This window comes from Dama dama, chromosome 19 (genome assembly GCF_033118175.1).
Source record: "Dama dama isolate Ldn47 chromosome 19, ASM3311817v1, whole genome shotgun sequence".
In the NCBI taxonomy this organism is placed as follows: domain Eukaryota; kingdom Metazoa; phylum Chordata; class Mammalia; order Artiodactyla; family Cervidae; genus Dama; species Dama dama.
In genome coordinates, this window is record NC_083699.1 from 50,711,829 (window position 1) to 50,725,577 (window position 13,749).

A 13,749-nucleotide genomic window follows, 5' to 3' on the forward strand; every position below is an offset into this window, starting at 1 on the left:
GGCTAGCCAGGGACCCTAGAAATCACCCAGAAATACAGTGTTTTCCTTTTACAGATGAGGAAACTGTAGCTCAGGAAGCAAAAGGTACTTGGCCATGGTCAAGAAGCCACAATGGCCCTATAGAAACAAATTATACTAAAGCAAAGGAAGACCAGGACCTCGGGACTGGGTGTGTTCCTCTGGACACTCATGTCTCTCTTCCCACCCTGACACAGTTGTGTGAACGGCCAGCATGGGCTGCTCATGTGCCTCCTTGCTGGCTTCCTGCATGACATTACCCTTCTCACTGTATTCCATTATTTCCTCTAAGACACAGCTCAGTGGCTCCTTCTTCCCAGATTGATTGCTCTGACTTTATACTTACCCGGCTTGGGTCACTTTCCTCCATTGTCTACTCAGTTTGTGTGGCAGTAACATGTGCTTCACCATATAACACTCATAATGAATATTTCAAGTATATGTATATTTGCCTCTCCAACTAAATTATAAGCTCCAAGAAATCACACCATGATGGAGAGATCACACCATCTGTATTTTGTTTTGTATACCCACAATCACTGGCAAGATATCTGGTACATGGCTGGAATTCCATAAAAAGCTCAGTAAATGGATAAATAGATTTGATACTAGTAGCAACTATAAGAGGAGAAGGCAATGACACCCCACTCCAGTATTCTTGCCTGGAAAATCCCATGGACGGAGGAGCCTGGTAGGCTGCAGTCTGTGGGGTCACTCAGAGTCGGACACAACTGAGCGACTTCGTTTTCACTTTTCACCTTCATGCATTGGAGAAGGAAATGGCAACCCACTCCAGTGTTCTTGCCTGGAGAATCCCAGGGATGGGGGAGACCGGTGGGCTGCTGTCTATGGGGTCGCACAGAGTCGGACACAACTGAAGCGACTTAGCAGCAGCAGCAGCAGCAACTCTAAGTTGCTGACTTTTGAGGGAGAGTAGAAAGGGACTCTCTGGGTTGTCTGTAGGTTCTAGAAACTAGAAAAATGTGAAAACGGACATGTCTAGGAGACCTTGAGGATAGAGAGATGGGGCTGGAGGAAGGGCTGGGGGAGGAGAGGCTGGGCGGGGTGAGGAGGCCCGGGCCTGCCAGTGTATATGTGGCCCTGTTGCAGTGTGAAGCCTCTGATCCCATGGCAATGCCCAGAGCTCTGGGCTTAGAGTCTCGTGCTTGGGAAGGCTGAAGCCAGACAGGGCCCCCAGCTTGCTTAGCTCTCGGGGCCTTCAATACTAATCACCTGTATCCTCTCTGCCCCCAGAGCCGAAGGACGAAGTGGAGGTGTCAGATGATGGTGAGTGCTGGGCCCTGTCCTTGGGTAGACTCGAGGGGTGGATGGGGGTGAGGAGGGATCTGATGGCTCACACTCACCCCGCCCCAACCCTGCAGATGAGAAGGAGCCTGAGGTCGACTACCGGACCGTCACGGTCAATACCGAGCAGAAAGTGTCCGACTTCTACGACATCGAAGAGAGACTAGGATCGTAAGTGGAGTGGGAAGTGGAGTGGGTCCCCTTCTGGACCCCAGAGTGAGGATGGCGCTGGCCCCGAGGTTAAATTCCATGCCTCCTCTTCCTGTCCTTTCCTGGGTTCTGCCAACTCCCCCAGACTGAGGTTCTGGGAAGACTTGACCTGCGAGCACCCACAAAAGCATTGCATGCCCAGGGCTCTCTTAGGAGCTGCTGTGCCCAGGGCTCAACTCTGCAAGCTTGAGCAGGTCTTTCCTTCTCTGCACACCTGCCCCCATGCATCCCCCAGGACATAACCCAGGGCAGCCAGGCTGGCTTGGCCTGTCTTTAGGATCCCTTCCCTTGGATCTGTGCTGCCATTCAACCGGTCTAGCTTTAGTGCTGTAGCAAAATATGCCCACTTGATACACAGCTCCCATCATCACCCCTCACTTTGTGAGCTCGGTCCACAGTCTTTGCTCAGCTTCCCTGGGCTGTGGAGACACCAATGGACTCAGACCCCAACACTGAGGCCTAGGCACAGCCAGGCTGTCCCCACTAGCAGAAGCAGCATCCAGGGCCTCCTGCCTCCCTCTGACCATCTGTCCTTGGAGGAGGATGGAAGGTGGAAGAAAAAAGAATGGGGCTCAGCTTTTATTTCCGGAGGGTTTCTGGCAAATAAAGGAGTGCCATCAACCTCATAAGAGTCCGAACAAGGCCCTTGTGCTGTGGCAGGCGTGTGGTCAGAAGAGTGCCACCACCCATCACCGCAGTGGGAAGCAGGGGCCTTGCTGGGCTGTCTCCATGGCCCTGGTGCTGAAAGTGTGTGGAGGGAAGGCAGTCGTCCAGAAATTCTCTGTATTTGGGGAGGACTTCCTCAACCTGATGTCATGGATCGCTTTGGGGGGAAAGGAAAAAAAGTCTGTTGCTAAGATTGAGGCCTCAGCCCAAGGAGATCAGTCCTAAAAGAATAGCAAGGACTTCCCTGGCAGTCCAGTAGTTAAGAATCTGTGCTTCCACTGCAAGGGGCATGGGTTCAATCCCTGGATGGAGAGCTAAGATCCCACATACCATGGTGCGGCCAAAAAAAGAAAATATTTACTAATAGAACAGCAAGACTAGACAGAGTTTGGGTAAGAATGTGGGGCCAGACACAGGCTGACATTGACCAGTGATGGAGAGCAGATTTGTCAGCCTTAGCAATGTGCTTCATTGATCTAGAGCAGGGACTGGCAAACTTTTTCTGTAAAGGGCCAGATAATGGATATTTTAGGGTTTGTGGGCCAATTCGGCACTGCAACTCCTGCTCTGCTCCTGAAACCCAAAGGCAGCCACAGACAATGTGGGTGCAAATGCGCATGGCTGTGTTCCAGTAAAACTTTATTTATAAAAAGAGGAGGAGGGGCCAAATATGTCCCACAGGCCATCGCTTGACCATCCCCAGCTGTTTGGTGGACAGCTGGGCTAAACTGCCTTTTCTCTCTTCCTTTCATTCACAGTGGGAAATTTGGACAGGTCTTTCGACTTGTAGAAAAGAAAACTGGAAAAATCTGGGCAGGGAAATTCTTCAAGGCGTATTCGGCCAAAGAGAAAGAGAACATCCGGCAGGAGATCAGCATCATGAACTGCCTGCACCACCCCAAGCTGGTCCAGTGCGTGGACGCCTTCGAAGAGAAGGCCAACATCGTCATGGTCCTGGAGATGTGAGTGGCCTGTCGAGGGGTGGCCCAGGCACGGTGGGTCCGGGAGCCGCTCCTGTTCCTCCCCTACTGTCCCACCCCCACCCTACCCCTCCGCTGTGATGTACACGGCACTCTGCAGCCCGTCTGGCCAGGTGCTGACCACTCAGAACAGCCCACTGTGCACGGCGCTGGTCCCGACCCGCTGCCCTCTCCTGCCCTCTGCTCGGCTCCAGAACACACTGTTGGGTCCTTGAAGACCCCTTTTCCCCCTCACCTCCCTGTGAAAGGCCAGGGCTCCCCCTATGCCGCCTCGGTTTCATTCAGGGCATTCTGACCTAAGGTGGCTTTAGAGCAGAAGTGGGGGATAGAGCCGGTGAGACAGAAGGGGGCCCAGGGTTGGGAGCTCAGCCTTGCCCCTGTCCTCTGCTCTGTCCTGCGTGCCCCTGGTCCACACTGATATGCTCTCTCTCCACCTCTCAGTCACCCAAGAGCAGTGCTTTCTGACCTGGCTTGTACAGAGGCCGGGAGATGATCAGATGACATTCAGTCAAGGTTTTCCTGGATTCTGTTGTTTCTTGAAGTCCCAACCTTCTCTTTCTTCGCTCTGAGCTGCTGGTCTGTGTGTGCATAAACACACACACATACACACGACAGACACATACACACAAACACACACTCAAATGCACATGCTAGAATTGGTAAGCCAGGCATCCTCCACAGTGTGTATTTTTTAATCATTTCCTCGCCTTTTTATAATCTGAATTTTTAAAGTGTATGATACAATCATATAAAAAAATATAAGAAAATATACAATGAAAGTCTCATTCCCACACCTGCCCCCCATCTATCCCTCATCACCACTGGTAATGAATTTTGTTAGTTCTGTCTGTGTCCTTCCAAAGTTTCTTTATTGCAATGCAATTATTTGTTATTTATAGATATAATTCATATATATTTTCGTATTTCTCACCTCTTAACCCAAAGAGAAGCTGCACTCAATATTCTATACTTGGTTTTTTTGCATTCAACAGTGTGTCTTGGAGAGGCCCATACCAGTAGCCGTGGTTTCCTCATTCTCCCTTCTCCCTGGGATCTCATTGTGTGCATAGATCACAGTTTATTTGTCTTCTTTTGATAGGGGCCTGGATAGTTTCCAGGCTTTTGCTTTACAAAAAGGCAGTGTTTGTAACCTTGTACATACATCTTTACCCTCATGCCTGCTTTACATCCCATAGAATAAATCCCCAGAAGTGTGGGAGTGCTGAACAAAGGACATATGCATTTGAAAGCTTTAGCAATATTCTGAAATTGCCTCCAGCATCCTTGAATTGCTCATCCCAAGACTCAGGGATCTCAGTGCTTTGGAGAGGACCCTGTTAACATCTCAGGGTTCTTTCCTAGGAAAGTGAGGCCTGCGAGGCAGCCCCAGTTTGAGGAGTGACTCCCTGCACTTCTTGAACCTTTTGGTGTGTTTCCTTTCAGTCTGTCCTCGGGGAGGGCAGTCATGGTGAAGAGACAGAGCAATCTTGAGTCTGAGCAACCTCACTCCAATCCCTGCTCCACCTCTTGTTGTATGACCTTGAATAAGTTACCCAAGTGTGCCAGTCATTAGTTTTATTATCTGTAAAAGGAGGCTGTAAACCACCCCATGAATAACGTGGGGCTTAGATGGAATAACATGTGTCAGGCAGAGGCTCTATACTGCGAGTTATTCTTAGGAGTATGATGTGTTGACTTTTTCTATATCCCAGTCTTTTCTCCACTTAAAATTATTTTGTGAGCATTTTAACACACAACTGAATCTGTGGAAATCCTACTTTTCAGGAAGCCTGGGGACAGTTTCTTTGACTGTTGAGCTGTGATTAGCTGTAATGATTCTGTAATTAGGAAATCCTTCCAGTGAAGAGCAGCATTTGATGAGACTCCCTTTTTAAATTCTGCAGTTCTGTGCAACTTTCACACAGATTCAAAGAAAATCCTCATTCATCACTTGGAATCAGTTTTCAACCCCAAATTCAAACTTCCCTCCACGCTTCTAGGGAAGATTGAGCCCGAGTCCATGGCCTCACTCGTCACGCCCTCACAAGAGCCGTGTGGGCTGCTGCTCTTCACATTTATTGTAGAGCAGGTTTGGTCCGGGCAGTGTGGGCATGTGGGGACATGTGAAGAAATGTCTCATCTTTAGAAGTTAAACCTTGAGCAAGTTCATGAGAAGGTGCAGGAGGGGGTAGGAGGCAGCCCAGCCTGGGTGAGGCCGGGCAGCAGCACCAGTGGGCAGAATACCATACTTAGCTTGGAATTGGGACTTGGCAAGCTGGATGGAAAATGTTGGGAGGAAACGTAAGAAGGCTTCATCTGGTCTGGCTTTCATCCCTCTGCCCCACGCCTCCCCCGTGGACAGGGGTGAGTCTTCCATGCACAGACACCAGATGATTCTCCTGCACTTGGAGTAAGGAGCTTGCCCCTTGATAGGAGCTCGACTAAAGATGAAGGAGTAGATTGATACTCCACCTGTCCTTCCCTTCCAGCTTATATAGACCTGGCCATTGACAGGGAAAAGGTTGGCTTTCAGCAGTACAGTTTGCTCTTCCCCTTGTTTGATGGAGAAACAGAGTAAGAGAAGGACAATCCCTGATGATACAGAAAAATGAAACTGTATTCCAGGGTCCCAGCTTCCAGATCAGCTGCCTCACATACACTGAGAAATCAGAGGTAAAGCATCTTCAGCCTTTCTGACCTCTGATTACAGGACAAGCCCCCATCACTGTAGCAGTGTTTCTCTGTTACAAGGGTTCCTTCAGACTCCTCTTCAGGGAGTCAGGGGTCGTCCTTGTGGGACATTCCAAGTGGTGGTAGGACCCTGAGCACCCAAGCAGATGCAGCTTAGGCTGAGTCATCCGTTGCCCGCCTTACCTTTGTGCTACCATTGGCAAAACTGATCGAAGGAGAAGCAGCTGGCGGCCATGACACAGGAGAGGGTCAGGGTGTGGAGCCCCATGGAGTGGCATCCTTCTGGCTGCCAACAAGGGCTGGCCATTATCTGCAGTTGGGGGATAAATACAGTCCCTTGGGATAAGGCGGGTATTCATTAGTTCATTCACTCTCGCTCTCACTGTTAATCTATTAAGTATGCATTTCCTTGGCCCAATCTTGGCCTGTGGCTTTATCCCATTTCTGTGGATGGTAGCTTCTTTCCATCCACAGTCTTGAGCATTTGGAAGAGAAACCTATACAGAAACAATAATCCTATTTGTGTAAGTCCTACTACCATCCTTGAAAATGAACCACAGGAACAGTTTTCAAAATACATTAAATAGATTTGAATTGGTGTGAATATATATACACCTCTGTTGAATAGGCTACCTCTAGAAGTGCAGCAGTAACCATCTCCATGGCTCAGATTTCTACCACTCATTGCCACAGACATTCCCAAGAATGCTACCAAAAAAAAAAAAAAAAAAAAAAAAATGGTTGCTTGCTTTTTCAGAATATTTAAAACCAAACATTTTGGGATACCTTGTCTGTGCCAGATATTGCCAGGTATAAACAGGGATCTAGAGATGAACCAGACTTTTTCCAGACATGTTCACAAACAACATTAAAAGAAAGTAGACTTGATGCAAAAAGTTCAGAAATGAGACTGTGGGAACCCCCAGAAGGAATGATCATATGATAAAATCAAGAGTGATTTCTCAGGGGACGTGAATTTCAGCTGGCCTCCCAGGAGTGGTAATTGAGTAAACCAGTATTTCTCAAACTTATCTGATGATAAGAATGACCTGGGGTATTCATTGAAAATATGGATCACAGACCCTGCCAAGATTTTCTAAATCAAAATCTCCAGGAGAGAAGCTTGGGAGTCTGTATTTTCAACTAGAACCTCTTCTGCAACTGATTGTTTTAAAATAATAATAATAATTAAAATTATTGAGCACTTACTATATGCCAGGCACTTTTCTAAACACTTTACCTGAATTAATTCATTCAGTCTTCACAGAAACCCTGTGAGGTGGTACTGTTTTTACTGACATCTTGCAGATAGAAAAGGGCTCAGAGATGTTAAGAACAGCCTGAAACCTAGGAAGTTACGAAGGGAAATTAGATTTAGAGCCTGGGTGGAGAGCAATAGAAATGAAGGGTTTGAGGACAGAGGCGCCACCTCCCGGCCACGCAAGGACCTCCGTCTCAGTTGGTTCTAGCACCCTCTAAGGCGTTGGTTCCAGCACCCTCCAGTGGCCACTGGAACAAACCGACCTTTACCAGTTCAGAAGTGAAAGTCTGTCCTGTGGTGATGGAAGCCTGCAAAGGCTTCAGGGGTCCCATGGGCCCCATTGTGCATCCTTGTCTGTCTCTCCCTCAAGGGTCAGTAACAAGATCCATTTGACCTGTTTCAGGTTGTCAAATGATAATTAACATGTTCTGAGCACCCACTGTATGTCAGGCATGTTTTACAGAAGTTCCTTCATTCCTAACTACTATGGTCTAGGGACAGGTTAAGTAACTTGCCCACTGTCACACAAAGTCAGGATTCAAGCTCAGCTCTTTCTCATCTTTATGATGACTTCCCTTGGAAGAGGACAGGCCTAGAAAGAAGCCCACTCAGCTTTGTTCAGCTGATGGATCTATAGGCCATTGTGGAAAAGAGCGTGCTGGTGTCTGGATGCTACATAAGTTACCAAGGAGAGCTTTAAACTTTCTGAGCAAGGAAGGTGGGTTGGAGGGCTGGGAGAGAGGCCCCATGTATTTGCACTGAAGGGAAACATGTTGGCTGGCTGTAGCCTCTGGGCCAATCCTTAGCAAAAGGTGCCCACTGCAGGCCCCAGAACCACCACGGCCAGGATCCAAAGTCTATCCAGGCAGGAAGGATGTACTACACTCCCAGCCTAAGCCAGGGAGCTAATGAGACAAGTTAGCTATGGCTGGAGGAGTAAACTGATGCTATAGGCCTAGCCAGAGGAAGCAAATTGGTCACAACTGCAAGTATTAACATATTGAGTTACAGCCAATGAATTTTCGAAAATGTGCTGAAGCTCCTTATTATTGGAGATATTTTTCTGTTTCTGGCTTTGTGAAGCCACTGCTTACAGAGACTGTGAGTATTTTAAGCTTCAGTTCTTTATGGCTGAAAGACATGGCTGGAGAACAGGATGGTCCCTCACATCTACAGTCATCTGGGGAAACGGGCTACCTGGCAGTTACCCTTTCTGCTCAGGAGAGCATTGTGGATCTCTCAGCTCAGGAGAGCATTGTAGATCTCTCAGCTCATGACCACCTCTGAAATTGTCCAGCCTAGATGTTTCCCTGAATCCCCCCAAGGCTTAGCAAGCACAGGCAGGGTCCCCCACGCAGGAAACCAGGAGGCCTGTGTCCTTCTCACACAGTGGAAGATTGAGATCCATATCATGGGGCAGTGGCCTAGAACTCAGAAAGCTGCAGAAAATGCCCAGCACCCCCAACCCCTGGGCGTTTCTGCCCTTGACCCTTCCCCCAACCTGCCCTTGGCCAGTCTCCCTGCTCCGATGGTCTGAGTGCCCTCTCTGTCCCCGCAGCGTGTCTGGGGGCGAGCTGTTCGAGCGCATCATTGATGAGGACTTTGAGCTGACAGAGCGGGAGTGCATCAAGTACATGAAGCAGATCTCAGAGGGGGTGGAGTACATCCACAAGCAGGGCATCGTCCACCTGGACCTCAAGCCCGAGAACATCATGTGTGTCAACAAGACAGGCACCAGGATCAAGCTCATTGACTTCGGTCTGGCCAGGAGGTTGGGTAAGTCTGAGCCGCCTCTCCTGTTGTCACCAACAGATCATGGTAGTGGCTGTTTGTGTTCCATTCTGTGGGTATTAAGGGGGATGCACCAGATTGGAGCTGAGATCAGAGACCATGGAGACTGCCCCTCCCACTTACTAGCTGTGGGAACTTACATCTCAAATTATCTGTAAAATGGGATAATAATGGTACCCATCTCATAGAATTGTTAAGGGAATCAAATGAGCTAATACATTAGAATGCTAAGAGCAGTGCCTCGGGCATAGTAAGCACTGTATAGTAAAAGTCGCTCAGTTGTGTCCGACTCTTTATGACCCCATGGACTATACAGTCCATGGAATTCTCCAGGCAAGAATACTGGAGGGGGTAACCTTTCCCTTCTCCAGGGGATCTTCCCAGCCCAGGGATCAAACCCAGGTCTCCTGCATTGCAGGCAGATTCTTTACCAGCTGAGCCACAAGGGAAGCCCAAGAATACTGGAGTGGGTAGCCTATCCCTTCTCCATTGGATCATCCCGATCCAGGAATCAAATGGGGGTCTCTTGCATTGCAGGCAGATTCTTTACTAACTGAGCTATCAGGGACGCCCCAGTACTTATAGGTGTTAGCTATTTATTTTATTATTATGATTATTCTCACTCTGGTGCCTTCATCAGCAGAACATTTTGGTGATGGTGCATCCTACTGTCCAGTTTCCAGAGCACTTTCACATCCTTTCCTTCATTTGATTCTCAAAGCAACCCTGTGAGGTAGGCAGGGCAGATTTGTGAGCCTGTTTATAGACCAGGAAGCTGAGGTTCATGGTAACTTTGCCCAGCAAGTCCCACCACACAAGCTGTGGTGGAATCAAGCCCTAGGTCTAGGCCAGGGTCCTCTGAAGCATCTCTGCTGTTCCTGCACTTGTAGGAGGCAGGGCATGACAGGAAAAGGCGGATGGGAACTTAGTACCCAGCCCTGGAATCATTTTGGGGGGTGATGTTCCTTTATGGCTCAGAGGCACCACCTAGGGGTTATGGCTTTTCCTGACTAACCTCCCAGCAGCTCCTGGGAGGAGAGACGGGACGCTGCACGTGGAGAGGTGGTGTGAGGAGGGGGCACACGGCTCAGGAATCAGACTCCTGGGTTAGATCCTGACCACCGTTAACTGGGTGGGTGAATCAGTCCCTGGGCCTCCCTTTCCTCCTTAGGAAATGGGGGTCATGCTCCTTCTTAGGCAAGAGTATGAAACAGGAAAGTCCTCCTAAAGAAGGCAGCAGAGTACTAACGTCGAGTGCATGGTAGAGGTTATTGTCAAGCATAAGTCACAACCCCTGCATCGGGAAACTCATGGGAGAGACAGACACACAGAAGGCCATTCCATCTGGGGCAGGGCTGTAATGGGCTCTCCCCACTCCCCACCCCCACCCCAGACATTTGAGTTGCACATGCGTTTTGTCAGTTTCACTGGTGTGTCCGTGTACTTTTTCTGTGAGGAGACCATTGTTTCTGTGCCATTTTGCAAGGGGAGAGCCGCTGAAGGCCGGCCTGACTTGTATCCCTCCTGGCATCCACTCACCTCAGGTTGGCTTAGGGATGTTCCAGTGACTGATCACTCTCCATCCTGGTTGCAGAGAATGCGGGGTCTCTGAAGGTCCTCTTTGGCACCCCAGAGTTCGTCGCACCCGAAGTGATCAACTATGAGCCCATTGGCTACGCCACGGACATGTGGAGCATCGGGGTCATCTGCTACATCCTGTGAGTCCTGGGCCACACGGGGGAGGGCCCCAGGCTGCCCTGATGTTGGAGGGACCAGGGCAGGGCCCACCCAGAGTCAAGAGGGCCACAGGCTCCCAAGCCTCTCCTCGCCGCCCTGCCTCACTCCTATGCTCCTGGTGATGTCCACAGCCTGTGTCACACTTCTGTGGGAGGGTCTAGCTCCATGCACTAAGGTACCCATTCTGGGCCTGTCCTCATCCCTAAGGCTGGCCAGCCTGGGGCCTTTGGTCAGGAGGGCAGGAATATGGCTGGTGTTGTGTAATTTACCTTTGTGTGTGTTTGTGGGTCTGTAGAGAAGCAGAGAGGGAGCCTAGGTGCACATCTCCTGTGGGTGTCACCGTCATCCTCAGGGGACCGCACCCCATCCTCTTGGCAGCAGGACCTCACTGCCAGCCTCATCTCTTGAGTTCAGTATATGGACTGATTTGATGATAGAGCCTTTAGTGGGGCCAACAGACAATAGAAAGCTACTGTGCAGTGATTAGAAGTGGGACATTAGGTGGAAAATAGGGAGTCACTCATTTACAAATGCTGCAGAAAAGCAAGGAGGCCAGTGATCCAGACCAGGTCTGCAAAGACAGTAATCTGTGTGAATCCCCTGGGCCTCTCCTTAGATCACAGGTTCTGATTCAGAAGTTCCGGGGACCTGAGAACCTACATTTCTGACAGGCTGCAGGCATCTGATGGTGCTAGTCTGAGCACTACACTTTGAGCACCAGACCCTAGAGCACACCCTCTTGCTGGAATCTGGCTGATTCAGTCTCTGAAGTCCCAGGCCGCAAGCAGGCATTAACCTCAATGGAAACCTGAGCTTTGCGGCAATATACAGTTATGGGCTGGTTTCCCTGAAGCTGCAGCTGTGCATGTAATCATTTTGAAAAAAAAGTTCTGTCGTTAAAGCAAAAGGACAAATTAAACATTCTCATAGAAAACCTGAAGGAGACCTCTACAGTTACTTTCTTAGATCCCCCAGGTCTTTGGACTCCATTATGAGAAATGGCTTTAGGTGATTCTGTTGCACAGCTAGGTTTAGGAACCACAGTTACCAATGCTTTAGCAGAAGTGGAGTGATTTTTTTGGTGCAGTGAGGCATTTACATGTGCTCAGGAGTCTGACTCTCCCTGTGGTGTGTTAGGACGGCTTCCCTCCATTGAACCTGTATCACGGGTTCTGGACCCCAGAGAGTCATGTTCTTCTCTGCTCAGGGTCACCCCCACAGCACAGCCTCCCCCTAGGGCAGCAGAGGAGAAACTGTGGCCAGGAGTGCATCTCCAAGAGAAAGAGAGCTGAGGAGCAAAGAAGACTACACCAGACTCTATGGTTCTGGCCCCTTGGTAAATAGAGAGAGCCAGGCAGCCAGGGCTATACCAGGTTGGATGGTGCGCTCGCTGAGTCTTTCCCTGGGAGAGACACCTGACTCTTGAGAAAGTCTTTTGTCAGCTACCTGTGGCCTGGCTCTGTCCCTGGGTCCCCCTGCAGCCATCGAGGAGACTCATCTTACTGTCCCCATCAGTTTTCCCACTGGTCTAGGATCCGGATCATCAGTTTGGTCCTCAGGACAAACCTGGGAGTGGGGTGGGGCAGGGATTTGATCGTCATTTGACATTGAGGTCATGGGGCCTAAGGAAGCCCACATGGCCACCCACTTCCATAGTCCTGAGGGTGACCAGCTGTCCCAGTTCAGCATCACTGCCAGGTTTCCCAGGATATGGGGCTTTCAGTGCTGAAGTGAGGACCACCCTGGGCAAACTAGGAAGACTGGTCTTCATGCAGGTCAGGGCCAGAGCAGTGACTAGATGCTCAGTGAACATGCTGAGTGATCACAGCTATACCCAGACCCAGAAACCACCCGCTTGCAGCCCTCCCAGTACCCTGGCTCCAGTCACCCCATCAGGGGTAGCCTGATCCCCATTCTAACATCGCACACCATGATCACCTGTTCTTGAACTCTGCGTAACTGAAATCACACAGAAAGACGTGTCTGGCTTCTCCTGCCTCACACTGTGTGTGAGCCCCATTCATAGCATGCTGTGTAACTGGCCGGTCCTTCCCAGGGCTGTGTAGTGTGCTGCTCTGTGAGCCTCCTCCAGTTTACTCGTCCATTCTATGCTGATGGGCTCTCAACTAGTTCAGATACCAGTTCAGGGTATCGTGAGTATCCCGGTGCATATGCTTTAGGAAATAACCTTTATGCATTTCTGTTGGATCTTGAACTAGAATTACTGGGTCCCAAGACCACTTTATTTTAAAATGAAAATTCTTTGAGGTCGAAGAAGTAATTTGGATATCACGTGACATGGTTTGCTAGATTACTTTTAAAGCTGAGACTTAGAAATGGGGAAGGACTTTTTGAAATGGGGAGGAAATAATTGTGATGAACGGGGCACCAGCCTAAAAGGATCTGGATGGGGTGGGAGGAGGGTGGAGAGGTGCATGCCGAAGGGAGGCAGGCAAGCAGCAGGGGAGATGACATACACAACCTCCCCAATATCCTGGCTCCTGTCTTCTGCCCCAGAGGGCTTCTCTGCCCCCTAGGACTTTTCCACTGACTCTCACAGTGGGGATTGAGGTCTGGGAGTCTCTCTCCTGAACTAGGGCTCTTGGTGGGGATGTGGTGTGAGAACAGAATGTGGAGCCAGCTAGATGGCCTCCTCCCAGCCCTGCTACGTAGTATTCTGGAGCTGCTGCTGGAACCACCCCTCCCAGGCAAGGTTCTTTGGCGGCCCTTTTGTACCTCCCTCCCTCTGTTTGGAGCTTGGTTGTCTGTCTAGCAGTCCTTATTAGGGTCACCTTCCTTGTTAGTTCCAGAGGACACCCCCCATCTCCTTTCTGGGGCCAGTGAGAGATGGAAAGTTGGGGGCCGGGTGAGAAGAGATGTATTTGCAGCACGTATTTGGCTAGCACCTCCTAAGTGAGCAGCCATGCCCGGTAGGTTGTTCTTACTTTGCTGAAGGAATTCCTCCTCACACCTTTGGAGAGATCAGGGCAGATCCTGTCACAGCACAGGAGACCCAGCCCCACGGCCAGCCCAGGGTCCCCAGGCAGGGCAGAGATGCAGCTGGCGGGGTTGTGGGGCCCCTACCCTCTC

The 13,749-nt window shown here is 50.0% G+C and overlaps 1 protein-coding gene across 6 annotated transcripts in view; it reads left to right on the top strand.

Moving 5' to 3' along the window:
* The window catches only part of MYLK (myosin light chain kinase), a 280,134-nt gene that overhangs the window by 246,847 nt on the left and 19,538 nt on the right, over nt 1–13,749 (top strand). For 5 of the 6 annotated variants that reach the window (XM_061166997.1, XM_061166994.1, XM_061166996.1 and 2 more), the window contains 5 exons: nt 1,273–1,305; nt 1,401–1,494; nt 2,958–3,161; nt 8,690–8,907; nt 10,517–10,640. In XM_061166997.1, the coding sequence (XP_061022980.1) occupies nt 1,273–1,305; nt 1,401–1,494; nt 2,958–3,161; nt 8,690–8,907; nt 10,517–10,640 (673 nt within the window). Of the gene's footprint in view, nt 1–1,272; nt 1,306–1,400; nt 1,495–2,957; nt 3,166–8,689; nt 8,908–10,516; nt 10,641–13,749 lie in introns of those variants that run through there. The other variant, XM_061166999.1, reaches the window with a different exon arrangement.